This window comes from Oncorhynchus clarkii, chromosome 13, assembly GCF_045791955.1.
Source record: "Oncorhynchus clarkii lewisi isolate Uvic-CL-2024 chromosome 13, UVic_Ocla_1.0, whole genome shotgun sequence".
Lineage (NCBI taxonomy): Eukaryota > Metazoa > Chordata > Actinopteri > Salmoniformes > Salmonidae > Oncorhynchus > Oncorhynchus clarkii.
The window spans coordinates 6,692,478-6,709,572 of NC_092159.1; the positions used below are offsets into that span (position 1 = coordinate 6,692,478).

Sequence of the window (17,095 nt, forward strand, 5' to 3'; positions counted from 1 at the left end):
CATTGCATTTTCAACTTTGTCAGCAAGTTGTGGTTCTCGTAGAGTGAAGGAAAGATGGTTATTCACACACTCAATGTATAAACAAGGAAGTGAACTTTTAAAGCACAGATTCATTGCTTGTTGTTTTACCTCTGTGATCTCTTTGTAACTTCTTAGCGAGATCATGCTGATTCATCTCCCTCAGGATCTCCACTGTGATCTCCACAGCTCCCTCAGGGCCATATCTCTCCACCATCTGATCCACTGTGACCTGTCTGTCAACGTTCTCCAGCTGACTCTCTGGGATGGGAGGAAAACCAGGCAGCTGGACCGTAGTCAGGTGAGACTGAAATGTCTTCAGCTGTTCTTCAGTGAGCTCCTCCAGACTGGTCAGCAGCAGGTCTAGAACATCCAACATGGAGGAGCTCTAAAATAACAAAGACGAAAAGATAAGGAAGGAAAGAAATACTGACTACTGATATAAAACAAAGACCATGAAAATGTATTCATATTCACAATATTTCTACTGGTCTCAATACCTCACACACACACACACACACGTTTAGTTCACAATGACATTTGACCCTACTGAAATGCCACGTCTTATCCTGATGGCCAGTGCCTTAGCCCCCTTCCTTTCCAGATGGCGACGCTTTTCTCCAGACCGGGTCAACCTGGACACAAGAAACAGTCACACACTGTTCTGTTCCCCTACACCACCACTACATGCTGTGGTCACTACACTGTTCTGTTCCCCTACACCACCACTACATGCTGTGGTCACTACACTGTTCTGTTCCCCTACACCACCACTACATGCTGTGGTCATAACACTGTTCTGTTCCCCTACACCACCACATGCTGTGGTCACTACACTGTTCTACATGGATTTCACTCAGTTCATGAGGATGATGCAATAGAGGTATTGAAGAGGTTAGTTTTTTGTTAGAGGGTCAATTCACCACTTTTAAAGTTGATTTTTCTCTCTAGCACCAGACCAGTAGACTCAGATATTCAATCTCACTAGTGACTACATAGTTTTAATACATGACAAATATACTCAATGTCCACTCACATTCCAGAAGAGGTGTTGTGGAGTTTGGCCCTCTTTGCCCCTGCTGGCTTCTGTTTCCTCTCAGAAGCGGCTACCAGCTTCTACACACACACAGACACGCAGACACGCACACATGCAGACACGCAGACACGCAGACACTCACGCACACACGCACACACGCACAGAGAGAGACACACACACACACACACACACACACAGAGACACACACACACACAGAGACACACACACACAGACACACATACACACACACACACACACACACACACAGACACACACACACACACAGAGAGACACACACACAGACACAATGGAACACATTTAAAATGTACTAAATAAAACAGAAACTCAAAGTTCCAAGAAATATAAAAGTTCCAACAGTTTTCTAATTACATCATGATTTCTAAAACATATAATGTTTTATATATTTATAGAGGGAGCAGCAGTCAGACAGAGTAAATGTCCAATGAGGACAAAGTGAAACAAAACAATTTAAATATAATGATAAAATAGAGATGATAATATATTCATATTAACAACTGTAACAGTGATTGAATTACCATTGAGGTGGGGGGCAGAGTGAACGTCTGTTGAGGGGGGTGGGTGGAAATGTCCATAAGGGGAGCAGCATGTTCATGCAGTTTGGATGCTGGAATTATTTTGGAGTGGAAGAATGGTTAATGGGATTTATATGTTTAAATGAATGATTAGAATATTCCACCCTGAAACCATATAATTGTTTGAAATTGAGTAGTCAGTAAAATGATATATCTGTGAGTGTAGTTTTAGTCAGAATTAGGGTAAAACAATATATCTGGACAATATGTCTTTATAGTATCTTAAACACAGACTGTCTGAGCCAAATTCGGTGCCGACCTGACTAGAGATTTGGGAGAGGACATGGAGTACGTCTCAAGGTCTCGAGGTCTCCCTAATCTCTGTCGGCTGGGTAGTGAGACAGCATGTGCGTTGCGTAGGATACCTTCTGTTTGTGTGTGAAAGAATGCGCGTAAGGAGTCTGTTTGTGTGTGTATGTATGTGCGTAGGATATCTACTGGTTGTGTGGAAGTATGTGCGTAGGATATCTACTGGTTGTGTGGAAGTATGTGTGTAGGATATCTACTGGTTGTGTGGAAGTATGTGTGTAGGATATCTACTGGTTGTGTGGAAGTATGTGTGTAGGATATCTACTGGTTGTGTGGAAGTATGTGTGTAGGATATCTACTGGTTGTGTGGAAGTATGTGCGTAGGATATCTACTGGTTGTGTGGAAGTATGTGTGTAGGATATCTACTGGTTGTTTGGAAGTATGTGCGTAGGATATCTACTGGTTGTGTGGAAGTATGTGTGTAGGATACCTACTGGTTGTGTGGAAGTATGTGTGTAGGATACCTACTGGTTGTGTGGAGGTATGTGTGTAGGATACCTACTGGTTGTGTGGAAGTATGTGTGTAGGATACCTACTGGTTGTGTGGAAGTATGTGTGTAGGATATCTACTGGTTGTGTGGAAGTATGTGTGTAGGATATCTACTGGTTGTGTGGAAGTATGTGTGTAGGATACCTACTGGTTGTGTGGAAGTATGTGTGTAGGATATCTACTGGTTGTGTGGAAGTATGTGTGTAGGATACCTACTGGTTGTTTGGAAGTATGTGTGTAGGATATCTACTGGTTGTGTGGAAGTATGTGTGTAGGATATCTACTGGTTGTGTGGAAGTATGTGTGTAGGATATCTACTGGTTGTGTGGAAGTATGTGTGTAGGATATCTACTGGTTGTTTGGAAGTATGTGCGTAGGATATCTACTGGTTGTGTGGAAGTATGTGTGTAGGATATCTACTGATTGTGTGGAAGTATGTGTGTAGGATATCTACTGGTTGTTTGGAAGTATGTGCGTAGGATATCTACTGGTTGTGTGGAAGTATGTGTGTAGGATACCTACTGGTTGTGTGGAAGTATGTGTGTAGGATATCTACTGGTTGTGTGGAAGTATGTGTGTAGGATATCTACTGATTGTGTGGAAGTATGTGCGCAGCTATAAAATGGATGTCTTTGTATTCTTGACTTTAGAACGTTCTTTGAATAAACTCTACTAACCTTTTGCATAAGCTGAGTCTTTGACTAATTATTATTATACCCACGGTCTTACAAACCTCGGGGATTGGTCAGAGCTATTGATTGTCAGTTATTATTATTGGGATTGGAAATTCTCATGACAAGAACATGTCTACTTTTTGAACAACAGCAGGTTTTCATCAAGGATCTCTCTGTACTTTGCTCCGTATGACTAATTGTGTTCATTCTAATTACATTAAAATGTCATTCATTTTTACAGTTCAAATCATGTTATTATTACAGTGCATTCGGGAAATATTCAGACGCCTTGACTTTTTCCACATTTTGTTACGTTACAGCCTTATTCTAAAATTGATTAAATTGTCCCCCCACCCCAATAATCTACACACAATACCCCATTGTCACTGTCGTCTGAATGAATGGACCAAGGCGCAGCGTACTTAGAGTTCCACATGTTTAATAAATATGAAACTCACCAACAACAATACAGAAGAAAACGAAATGTGACGTTCTGGGCTGCTCACAGGCAGCTACAAAAAAACAAGATCCCACAAACAACAGTTGGGAAAAGGCTGCCTAAATATGATCCCCAATCATCCTCTGATTTGGAACCATATCAGGCCAACATAGAAGTACAAAAAAACTAGAGTACCCACCCTAGTCACACCCTGACCTAACCAAAATAGAGAATAAAAAGGTTCTCTAAGGTCAGGGCGTGACAGTACCCCCCCAAAGGTGCGGACTCCGGACGCAAAACCTGACTCTATGGGGGAGGGTCACGGTGGGCTTCTAGCCTCGGTGGCTGCCCCGGTTCGGGATGTAAACCCCGCTCCGCTCGCGGATCCCTCCGCTTCCGTGGAACCGGACCGTGGACCGTCGCCGGAGGCTCCAGACCGTGGATCGTCGCCAGGGGAATCGGAGCGCCGACCATCGCCGGGGGAATCGGACCGCCGACCGTCGCCGGAGGCTCGGGACCGCCGACCATCGCCGGGGGAATCGGACCGCAGGCCGTCGCTGGAGGCTCGGGTGCGTGGAGCTGGCACAGGATGTACCGGGCTGGGGAGACGCACAGGATATATTTGACCGTGGAGGCGCACTGGAAGTCTGTAGCGTAGGCCTGGCACAACGCGTCCTGGACAGATAACAACCTTCGCACGGTAAATGTTGGGAGCTGGCACAGGGCGTCCTGGGCTGTGGAGGCGCACTGGAGACACGGTGCGTAGAACTGGCACACATTGTACCGGAACGGTGACACACCTCAGGGCAAGTGCGTGGAGGAGACACAGGACGTACCGGACTGGGGAGGCGCCCTGGAGGCCAGATGTGTGAAACTGGTGCATATGACACCGGACTGATATCACGCTCCTCAGCACGCCCGCTCTGCAGCACTCTCAACGCCAACACCTCTCTCCGGAATCTTTTGTCGAGTTCCTCACTCGACTCCCTGACTGGCTCTGGTTCACCCCTCGGCTCCGCCGACCACTCCGTTTTCCTTCCCCCCCCCCCCCAAAAAAAAAATGTTTTTTTCAGGCTGTCCTTTGGGCTCGCGTCGTGGCCGCGAACCCTGGCGTCGTCGTTGTTCCTCCTTCGCTGCTTCCGCCTGTTTCCATGGCAGGCTTTTGTCTCCTGCCATGATTTCGTCCCACGTCCAGGATGTCCTCTACTCCTGGCTTTCCACCCAGGCCCAGGATCCCTGCTCCTCCTGGGCACGTTGCTTGGTCCGTGGGTGGTGGGATCTTCTGTCACGGTCGTCTGAATGGATGGACCAAGGCGCAGCGTACTTAGAGTTCCACATGTTTAATAAACATGAAACTCACCAATAACAATAGAGAAGAAAACGAAATGTGATGTTCTGGGCTGCTCACAGGCAGCTACACAAAAACAAGATCCCACAAACAACAGTTGGGAAAAGGCTGCCTAAATATGATCCCCAATCAGAGACAACGATAGACAGTTGCCTGTGATTGAGAACCATACCAGGCCAACATAGAAACAGTATTTTTTTTACATTCTTGCAAATTAATTTAAAATGAAATATCACATTTGCATAAGTATTCCGACAATGACTTTGTTGAAGCACCTTTGGCAGCGATTACAGCATTGAGTCTTCTTTGGTATAACGCTACAAGCTTGGCACACCTGTATTTGAGGAGTTTCTCACATTCTTCTCTGCAGATCCTCTCAAGCTCTGTCAGGTTGGATGGGAAGCTTCGCTGCACAGCTATTTTCAGGTCTCTCTAGAGATGTTAGATCGGGTTTAAGTCCGGTTTCAAGGACATTCAGGGAAGCCACTCCTGCATTGTCTTGGCTGTGTGTTTAGGGTTGTTGTCCGGTTGGAAGGTGAACCTTCACCCCAGTCTGAGGTCCTGAGCGCTCTGGAGCAGGTTTTCATCAAGGATCTCTCTGTACTTTGCTCCGTTCATCTTTCCCTCGATCCTGACTAGTCTCCCAGTTCCTGCCGCTAAAAAAATATCCCCACAGCATGATGCCGCCACCACCATGCTTCACCATAGGGAATGTGTCAGGTTGCCTCCAGACATGACGCTTGGCATTCAGGCCAAGGAGTTAAATCTTAATTTCATCAGACCCATTGAATCTTCTTTATCATGGTCTGAGAGTCCTTTATGTGCCTTTTAGCAAACTCCAAGCAGGCTGTCATGTGCCATTTACTGATTGAGGCCACTGTGTTCTTGGGGACCTTCAATGCTGCAGAAATGCCTCCACACAATCCTGTCTCGGGGCTCTACGGACAATTCCTTTGACCTTGGTTTTTGCTCTGACATGCACTGTCAACTGTGGGACCTTACATAGACAGTTGTGTGCCTTTCCAAATGATGTCCAATCAACTGAATATACCACAGGTGGCCTCCAATCAAGTAGCAGAGACATCTCAAGGACGTACCTGACACACACGAGTCTCAAAGCAAACAAGGTATTTCATTTGTTTGGGGGGCTGTAACGTAGCAAAATGTTTGTGATGATGCCATCTTGCTGAGATTGTAATTGAATTTGAAAAGAAGTGGACGGCACTTAACCACAGGAGTCGACCGAACAATTAAATCATAATTGAAAAGGCAAAGGTGCAACACTCGCTCAGCATTAAGTAACTAATTAGTGACTGTTTTCTTGCGCTTATCAATAGGATTCTAAAAAGCTGCATTATTGTGTTTACTGCAAAAATCTGCTATTAGGGAACTCTGTCCTCTATCACAATTAAATCTCTTGTGAGAAGACAGGAAATTATATTTACCTGCTCTAGCGCCATCTGGAGGTGTAACTGTGGATGAAAAGATACCTTGATTACGTATGCTCCTGGAGACATTTTGTCACTTGAAAGACCACCCGTTTCATTAAGAAGTGGGCATATACAGTAGTATTTAAAGTGAGCTAGGTTACACTGCAGGCAAGATCCAATGCTGCTACTACTACTTATTTTACTACTGCTAATCCTGCTACTACTAAACTCAGCAAAAAAAGAAAAGTCCATTTTTCAGGACCCTCTTTCAAAGATAATTCAAAAATACTTCACAGATCTTCATTGTAAAGGGTTTAAACACTGTTTCTCATGCTTGTTCAATGAACCATAAACAATGAATGAACATGCACCTGTGGAACTGTTAAGACACTAACAGTTTACAGATGGTAGGCAATTAAGGTCACAGTTTTGAAAGCTTAGGACACTAAAGAGGTCTTTCTACTGACTCTAAAAAACACCAAAAGAAAGATCCCCAGGGTCCCTGCATATCTGCATGTACGTGCTTTATACATGCAGCAAGGAGGCATGAGGACTGCAGATGTGGCCAGGGCAATACATTGCAATGTCCGTACTGTGAGACGCCTAAGACAGCGCTACAGGGAGACAGGACGGACAGCTGATCGTCCTCGCAGTGGCAGACCACGTGTAACAACACCTGCACAGGATCGGTACATCCGAACATCACATCTGCGGGACAGGTACAGGATGGCAACCACAACTGCCCGAGTTACACCAGGAACGCACAATCCCTCCATCAGTGCTGAAACTGTCCGCAATAGGCTGAGTTAGGCTGAACTGAGAACTTGTAGGCCTGTTGTAAAGCAGGTCCTCACCAGACATCACCGGCAACAACGTCGCCTATGCACACAAACCCACCTACGCTGGACCAGACAGGACTGGCAAAAAAGTGCTCTTCACTGACGAGTCGCGGTTTTGTCTCACCAGGGGTGATGGTCGGATTCACGTTTATCGTTGAAGGAATGAGCATTACACCAAGGCCTGTACTCTGGAGCGGGATCGATTTACAGGGTTGACATCCTCCTCCCTTGACATCCTCCTCCCTCATGTGGTACCCTTCCTGCAGGCTCATCCTGACATGACCCTCCAGCACGGCAATGCCACCAGCCATACTGCTCGTTCTGTGTGTGATTTCCTGCAAGACAGGAATGTCAGTGTTCTGCCATGGCCAGCGAAGAGCCTCAATCCCAATCCCAATGAGCACGTCTGGGACCTGTTGTATTGGAGGGTGAGGGCAAGGGCCATTCCCCCCTGAAATGTCTGGGGACTTGCAGGTGCCTTGGTGGAAGAATGGGGTAACATCTCACAGCAAGAACTGCAAATCTGGTGCAGTCCATGAGGAAGCGATGCACTGCAGTACTTAATGCAGCTGGTGGCCACACCAGATACTGACTGTTACTTTTGATTTTGACTCCCCCCCTTTGTTCAGGGACACATTATTCAATTTCTGACAGTTACATGTCTGTGGAACTTGTTCAGTTTATGTCTCAGTTTATGTCTCAATCTTGTTATGTTCATAAAAATATTTACATACATGAAGGGAACATTTTAACATTTGCAGTATGGTTGGTGAGAAACTCCATATTGCAAATGTACGGTCCCTTACCTTAAAATTGTGTCATAGGGGTTGTTTTGAAGGGTTAAAAAGGTCAGATCTTTTCAATCTTTTCATATGTGTGATTAGGAAACCCTCATGAACTGTAAATCAGTCATTTCTCCCAACAGATGTCAAAGAAACGCTCTCTCACACATACACACACACACACACAGCAAGGATGGAGTGACAAAGTGCGGTGCTTAAAGACATTCAGAGCCTGCAATGGCATTACCATAATCTCTAGGCTGTGCCGAGTTCAACGAGTTCAACGAGATGCCCCGCTTGACTATAGGTCGCTCGGTCTGAGTGCAGCGACCGTGAAAAAAATGTCAGGTGCTTTTGGGTGACAGTGGGAGAATCGTTAGGGTGAGAAGCACAATTCTACCTCAGGAACGTTCCTGAGGTCCTGACGATCTGTGCAAGCCTAACCTTGACCATGTGGCATTAACCCTTTACAGTAAAAACTGGGTTTTTTCATCTCAGATTACAATGACATCTCTCCCCATAGGAATACATTATCTGCTTCCCTAAATTCAATCTGAAGCTGATGTGGGTTAATAATGCCCATATGAACCTGTCTTCGATGACAATCCATCAAGCCACTATGAGGTCTACCTGTGTCAATTCTAAGCTGCTGGGAGCAACCGGAAGTGGTTAAAATCACCCTAAAAGTGTTTTTCCATTCCCCAACCAGCAGTTTGTGATAAATAGTGCATTGAACCCTGTGTAAATCGGTCAGTTCTTAACGTAAACACTTAAAACCCAGGATTCTATAAAAGCATACCCCAATCAGGATATGTGTTTACTTTTAGCTTCTTGTGCCAACCGGAAGTGCCATAATTGGGGTCAAAGTGGCTGTTTCGAAGGGTTAAAAAAGTCACATCTTTCCAAAACTTCATATGTGTGATTAGGCAACCCTCATGAACTGTAAATCAGTCATGTCTCCCATCAGATTTCCAAGAAAAACTCACACACACACACACAGCAAGAATGGAGTAACACAGTGTGGGGCTTAGAGACACAAAAGCAATAGTTACTTTTGTTCAAACTATCAAAGAACCGTTAGACCTAGAGCTCTGAAACTTTAGAAACCTGTTATAGAGCTCAGGTTGATAGTGCACGGTGAGTTGTGGCTCTAGAAGGTTCTCAGACTGAGAAACAGCCTCGTACATTTTCAATAACTTCAATTAATTTTGACCATCACGGAAATGACGATATTTAGAAAGGTCCCAGAGTCGCAAGACTAGGTGCATAGAGACGGACCCCAACGTTTCTGTCCGATAGCTCATTCAAGGACCCTGTAGCAACGCCCAGAAAAAGTGGATTTTCAGCACCAATTAAGGTCGCTGCTCAGGCTCCAAATGACCTATCGAGCCGAAACTTGGGATTCGAGGTCGCCTCAGCTAGGCCTACACATAATGTCAGAACTGGACCCGCAGCTAGATAGTAACTACGTGTTATATGTTTTTATTATGGTTTAAACAGAAGGCGCTGTGAATTTTGGGCCTGCTCTGAAATATGTGATAATTGGCTTCTAAACGAGTTGGAAAAAGTGGGTGTCAGTTTGTATCAGTTTGGTGTCAGAAAGATATCTAATTGACTGATGGACACTGACATCCTGGTTGACTTTTGTACATTTGCAATATGTTTAAACAGTGAGGTACCATCACCAAAATGACAATCTGAAATCAACACCAACGAGCGATGGAGAGGACATAGAATCCCTGCCCGGCCATCCAGTCAATTTCACATTCCTGCAGTTTTTTTGAGCATGTCAAATTTGTGATGGTAAATGCCCATTAAAACATATTTCAAATGGACAGCCGTGCGCCTGGTGATTGGAACGGGTTACCAGGATAACATTTTTATAATGGTTTTAAATGCCTTTGGGGGTGTGCAAGGGGTCCACGGTTGGGTAGGGAACACCCCCCATCCGTCCCAATCCAATAGGGGGTGCTCCTAGTCATTTTGGACATTTTTCAAAAACCGTTAAAAAACGACAGAGTCCCACTTCTCTCATGGCACCATCGAGCGATGGAGAGGAACCATTATCACTGCCTGGCCATCCTGAATTCATCGGGCAAGTCAATTTTGCATTTCTGCAGGAGTTTAGGCTATGTTTCATGTTTTGGGTTACCAGGTACGATTTTCAAAACAGTTTTAAATGCTTTTAGGGGGCATCCAGACTTCCATGCCCGATATGGGAGCACTATACCATGGCCCCAAATCAATGGGGGCCGGCCCGAGTGATTTCTGGAGGTTTTAAAAAATGGATGTCTGTACTCAATATGATTCAACAGTGAAAAAACATCACCAAATGGATATGATGAAATCAACACAATGAGCGATGGAGAGGAACCACTATCACTGCCCGGCCATCCAGAGTTCATCAGGCCAGTCAATGTTGTATTTCTGCAGTATTTTTGAGCATGTCAAATTCGTGATGGTAAATGCCCATTGAAACATATTGCAAATGGACAGCGGTGTACCTGGTGATTGGAATGTGTTACCAGAAGCACAATTTTAAAATGGTGTTTAATGCCTTTAGGGGGAGCAAGGGGTCTACAGTTGGGTAGGGAGCATCCCCCACCCGTGCCCATCCAATAGGGGGTGCCACTTGTCATTTTGGTAGTTTTTTTTTTTTTGTTGTTATTTTCGACTTTTGACTTCCTATGAAATCATATTGCAAATGGACAAAACATGTGCCTTATGGACAAGTAAAAAAATAAATAATAATAATAATAAAATTTGACAAAAGTATGTTTATACAGGTCTTATACATGTGTAATTGAAATAAAAATCGAAAGAATTTCGAAAAACGGTCCAGAATGCACTTTTTTAAGGTGGTGACACGTTTTTGAAAAATGTTTCAAATTTTAAAAATTTGACTTGTGTTACATTTGCAATATGAAAAATTACGGTGGAGCGTACTCGCTATCTATTGGATTTTTTGCAGTGTTACACTTGGCATTTGCCATATGATATTTGCAATCAGCTTTGAATGAAACGATGTCCAACTGAGTGGTATTGTACATCGTGTATATGTTTCATATGGTACCAATATGATCCCATTCACTTTTGCCCATTTCAGGGGGGTGATCCCTTACACATGTTAAGTTTGCTGAAAATAAATGCCGTTGACAGTGAGAGGACATTTCTTTTTTTGTTGAGTTTACTACTACTACTACTACTCCTACTACTGCTGCCTGTACTCCTACTGTTCCTACTCCTACTACTACTGCTCCTACTCCTACTCCTACTCTGACTACTGCTCCGACTACTGCTCCGACTACCGCTGCTACTACTACTACTACTGTTACTACTACTGTTACTACTACTACTACTACTGTTACTACTACTGTTACTACTACTACTGCTGCTGCTCCTACTACTTCTTTACTGCTGCTACTACTACTACCATGCCATTATGATGACTGTTACTAATTTAATGTAAAACTTAAATGTAAAATGCTAATATTACTACTAGTTCTATTGTAACTCCTACTCTCTCTGAATTTCAGTTACCTGGTAGTGAAACAAGGCGGTCCCATATACGTTCATTTTCAGGACCGCCATGTTCTTCCAGAAGAAGATTCACTTCTTCAACAACAGTTTTTAAACGCAACTGAAATGTTGGCATGTAGTTTGTATAGGAATCATAATCCACAAACTCTGCATTCTAAAAAAAAAAAGCAGAAGTATCTAGTCAAGCAGAATTGTATGTGATTTCTATATGTTATCAAGGTAGCATCACAAAGTATTGACATGTGTTAACACATTTCCTCTCTCATGTCATATTTATTAGCCTACCTCTGGATCTATGTGATGTTCATCTGTTAGATCGGTGGAGAGGGTGTATTCTTGGTCCCGGGTTAGTCTACAGTTAGGATTTATTTCAATGTAGATTTCTCGGTCTCCATTCCTTGTCCTCCTTGTCTTACACACCTTGAGTGGATTGAAAATGGTTTGGAACACACAGTCATAATGAGGTAGCACTGCCTGAAATATGGAAGCCCAAATGTCACCTTCTGACCTTGAGGATGTCCTCTTGGGTTTGCGAGCGAGACCCCCCACAGTTTTCAATTCCCTGTTTACAGTTACATTATCCCCCAAAAATGCTTCAACAGTGCGAGTTTGATTGAATTCCAACCAAAGACGAGTTTGATAACTCGGATCTACTTACCTCATCAATGTCAACATTTCTGGGCAGCAACAACACACTTAGGGTGGAATTATTGTTATCATCTGGGAGTTTGTAAAATAGTAGCACCAGAGCACGGATAGGAGAGACAGGAGCTTCCTTATCCTTGGTGATGCCATATTTGCTGAATTGAGTGATGTTTAATATGACATGAGTTTCTCTTGTCTCATGGTGATGGAGAAACTCCATACTGTCATCATCAGTCACATGGGCTACAGACAGGAAGTCACATCCACCCTCTAGGTGAGAAAGAGAACATTAGTCTTCTGTTCAGATGACGATGACAACTCAGTAGTGGAGTAGTGATGCTACTGATGGTGATTAAGAATACATAGGCTATTAAGTAATACTTAAGTAGTTTTTGGGGGTACCTGCACTTTACTATTTATATTTTTGAAAACTTTTACTTTTGCTTCACTGCATTCCTAAATAAAATTATTTTCCCCCGACACCCAAAAGTACTCATTACATTTTGAATGCTTAGCAGGACAGGAAAATGATCTAATTCACACACGTATTAATTTAAGAGAACATCCCTACTGCCTCTTATCTGGTGGACTCACTAAACACTCATGCTTAATTTGTAATGATGGCTGAGTGTTGAAGTGTACCCCTGGCCAACTAAATTAAAAAAACTGGAAAATGTTGCCGTCTGGTTTGCTTTATATAAGGAATTAGAAATAATTTATACTTTTACTTTTGATACTTAAGTATTAAGTATAAGCAGTATTTTAGCAATTACATTTAGTTTTGATACTAAAGTATATTTAAAGCCAAATACTTTTAGACTTTTACTTAAGTGGTATTTTACTGGGTGTCTTGTCACGACTTCCGCCGAAGTTGGCTCCCCTGCCTGTTCGGGCGGTGCTCGGCGGTCGTCGTCACCGTCCTACTAGAAGTTGGCTCCCCTGCCTGTTCGGGCGGTGCTCGGCGGTCGTCGTCACCGTCCTACTAGAAGTTGGCTCCCCTGCCTGTTCGGGCGGTGCTCGGCGGTTGTCGTCACCGTCCTACTAGAAGTTGGCTCCCCTGCCTGTTCTGGCGGTGCTCGGCGGTCGTCGTCACCGTCCTACTAGAAGTTGGCTCCCCTGCCTGTTCGGGCGGTGCTCGGCGGTCGTCGTCACCGCCCTACTAGCCACTACCGATCCCTTTTTCGTTTGTCTGTTGGTTTTGTCTTATTAGTTTCACCTGTGTGTATTTTAGTTTAATAGCGTCCTTATATATAGTAGGTTGTCCCGCCCTTGTTTTGTGCAGGATTGTTTTTGTTACTCTGTTGTATGGTGGTTTTCGTGTGGTTATTCTCCTGACTATTTTGGTCCTGTGTTTGGGCTGGTCAATTGTATGCGCCCTGTGTGTTGGCGTGACCGTTTTTGTGCGCCGGAGAATAAATTGACAATCTACTGAACCCTGCTCTCTGCGCCTGATTCCACCCACCACTCCTAGTGACGTTCACTTCACAGTGACGTTCACTTTTACTTGAGTCATTTTCTATTAAGGTATCTTTACTTTTACTTCAGTTTGAAAATTGGGTACTTTTCCCACCACTGATTACCTCCATGGAAATGTATTACTTACCAGAATGAATCTCACAGTGTGGAAGGTGTAGTTGACTGACAGACCCCTTAAGGCATGTAAACTTGAACAGGGGTCCTGCAGGTCTCTTGCCTCTCTGGGATAGAAGCATCCTGTCCCAGGGGACTGTCATATAGAGCACCTCTGCCTCTCCCTCCATCCTAAACACCAGGCCTGTTATACTGCACTGGAACAGACCTGCATGGGGGCACTGGAAACTAGAGTAGAAAAATGAAGAATTTCATTTTGAGAGATTTCCTGGATTTAAGGTATTGTCCTTCTTTTAAACAAACTACCAACGATAACATTAAATATGTCAAGTTACCGGTACTCTCCCCTGTTGTCCTGATCATGAATTTCAGGTGTAAATTCATCTGGAGAACTCTAAAATGTAGAAACAATAGATAGTGTAATTCAACCGATAGTGTGAAGAATTGTTTTTTTTTCACCATACGACACCCTCTGCTCTACTCTAACCCTGGAAACCCCATCCTGCCTCTCTCTCACCAGACATTTCTGATCCCCGGCCCCACGGGCACCCTTACAACATCCCACTTCTTTCCCCAACACAACACATTCCTTTGTCTCATGGCCTTCTGCACACTTCTCACACCTAGGAACCTCCCTCCTACACTCTATCCATGAGCTTGACACCTGTAACAACGTAATGTATTCGGCACAAAAGCTATCAATATCTCAAATATCCTAACTACACTCTCCTGTTTCTCCACTCACGCCACACTGTCTGCAGGGGTCCACTTTCTCCAAAAATGTCACTCCTGCTGTCACAGACTCATCTTTATCCTGACCATCGATGCAATCCTCGGGCTCTGAGGACTTCAATACACCTACCACCTCTCATAATTCACCTCCAGACCTCGATCCGGTGTACAGCTCACTCTGCTTACACTTTCTACCATTCTTCTTCGACAAACCATATCCCTTTTTTCCACCATCTTCTACCGATTCAATCTCACCCTCTTCCTCTCTCTTCAACCTCCTCTGCCTCTCCTTTTCCCTCCCTTCCTCCTCCGTATTCCAAGAGTACATCTCAATTTGTCACACACACACACACACACACACACACACACACACACACACACACACACACACACACACACTAAAATAACAAAGATAAGATATAAGGAAGGAATAGACATACTGACTGCTAATATAAAACAAAGACCATGAATATTTATTCATATACACACACACACACACACTGTATGTGGTTAGTTCACAATAACATTGGACCCTTCTGAAATGCCACTAGTCTTACCTTGATGACCAGTGCCCTAGTCACCTCCCTCTGCCTCTCCAGATGGTGATGCTTCTCTCCAGACCGGGTCAACCTGGACACAGGAAACAGTCACACACTGGTCTGTTCCCCTACACCACATGCTGTGGTCACTACACCGTTCTGTTCCCCTACACCACCACCACCACATGCTGTGGTCACTACACTGTTCTGTTCCCCTACACCACCACTACATGCTGTGGTCACTACACTGTTCTGTTCCCCTACACCACCACCACATGCTGTGGTCACTACAGTGTTCTGTTCCCCTACAGCATCACCACATGCTGTGGTCACTACAGTGTTCTGTTCCCCTACAGCATCACCACATGCTGTGGTCACTACACCGTTCAGTTCCCCTACACCACCACCACCACATGCTGTGGTCACTACACTGTTCTGTTCCCCTACACCACCACTACATGCTGTGGTCACTACACTGTTCTGTTCCTCTACACCACCACCACATGCTGTGGTCACTACACTGTTCTGTTCCCCTACTACACCACCACCACATGCTGTGGTCACTACACTGTTCTGTTCCTCTACACCACCAGTTCATGAGAATGATGTTTTACATTCTAATAGAGTTGTTAAAGGGGAAATCCACTGCTTTTACAGTTGATTATCTCTCCAGCACCACACCAGTAGACTCATATAATCAGTTTCACCAGTGAATACATGGTTTTAATACCTGGCAAATATACTCAATGTCCACTTACATTCCAGAAGAGGTGCTGGGGAGTTTGGCCCTCTCTGCCTCTGCTGGCATCTGTTCCCTCTCAGAAGCGGCTACCAGCTTCTACACACACACACACACACACACACACACACACAGTCTTGTCAGCAGTCTTTTATATTGAAAAGCCTACTTTGCACACAAAACACACATGACACTAACTGCTTGATATTAAATCAGGTTAGGGTCTAGGCCTGTGATACAACTTCATGGATGAGACAGTCACTGTGTCTCTTGACAACATCTCTTGATTGAAATCACTAAACTTCACCATTTAAAATGTAGATTATATCAGCCTTCTTCACTCCTGCGAATGACGTGCAAAGTGCTAGCTATGAATTCATAGGATATTACTGTGTTATGAATTCATAGGATATTACTGAGTTATGAATTCATAGGATATTACTGAGTTATGAATTCATAGGATATTACTGTGCTATGAATTCATAGGATATTACTGCGTTATGAATTCATAGGATATTACTGAGTTATGAATTCATAGGATATTACTGTGCTATGAATTCATAGGATATTACTGTGTTATGAATTCATAGGATATTACTGTGCTATGAATTCATAGGATATTACTGCGTTATGAATTCATAGGATATTACTGAGTTATGAATTCATAGGATATTACTGTGTTATAAATTCATAGCTAGATTAGAACATAGACATGTTCAGGTCGGCCTAGGAGAGGGGGTGACCTTGATCATTTATTGTTAAAACGAGAGGCTGCCTGGATCTTTAATTTAAAGACCCTTGCTCCCTTCGGTCTCAACGTAGACTTTGATCTGAAGCCATTCTTGTGTTTATTGTGACTTTGCCATTGTAATTGTTTGTAAGCTTGTGTAGTCAAATGAATCTATGATCGTATGCTATCCATTTGTTGTTTGTATGTTGATCTTTGTATGGCATTTTAATATTTGATAATGAACCAATGATATTAGGCCACTCTTGGCCATGATTCCAGACACCTGTGTCTTCTGACACTACATAAACGAGTCATCCCGCAGTGTTTGTGATGATACCCCGATGAAGACAGCTTGGCTGTCGAAACGTTGGTAATTAAATTATTGCATCTGAGCTCCTAGAGTGTGCGGCTCTCTTTTATTTTCAAGTGTTCTACTCCGCTAGCCAGCACCTCGTCTAAATAGGTGTGCGTTTCTTTTTCTTCTAGATGGGCCTATTACATCACATGTTGTTGCATTTCATAATGTAAATCACTATTTCCCGTTATTCCCGTTACTTTGATCCAGTCAACCTTTTTAAGGGACGTTTACAGATAAAATAG

The 17,095-nt window shown here is 43.8% G+C and overlaps 1 protein-coding gene across 1 annotated transcript; it reads right to left on the reverse strand.

The window, feature by feature from the left end:
* Positions 1-97: 97 nt before the first annotated feature.
* LOC139424208 (uncharacterized) lies at positions 98-15,860 on the reverse strand. The gene is made up of 12 exons (XM_071175887.1): positions 15,785-15,860; positions 15,045-15,117; positions 14,091-14,149; positions 13,769-13,983; positions 12,179-12,435; positions 11,806-11,940; positions 11,521-11,674; positions 6,375-6,401; positions 1,612-1,700; positions 1,055-1,134; positions 569-653; positions 98-406 (listed from the first exon to the last, which is right to left on the reverse strand). Exons 1-12 carry the CDS (start codon positions 15,832-15,834, stop codon positions 98-100), a joined length of 1,533 nt encoding a protein of 510 aa, XP_071031988.1. The 5' UTR covers positions 15,835-15,860.
* Positions 15,861-17,095: the final 1,235 nt, after the last annotated feature.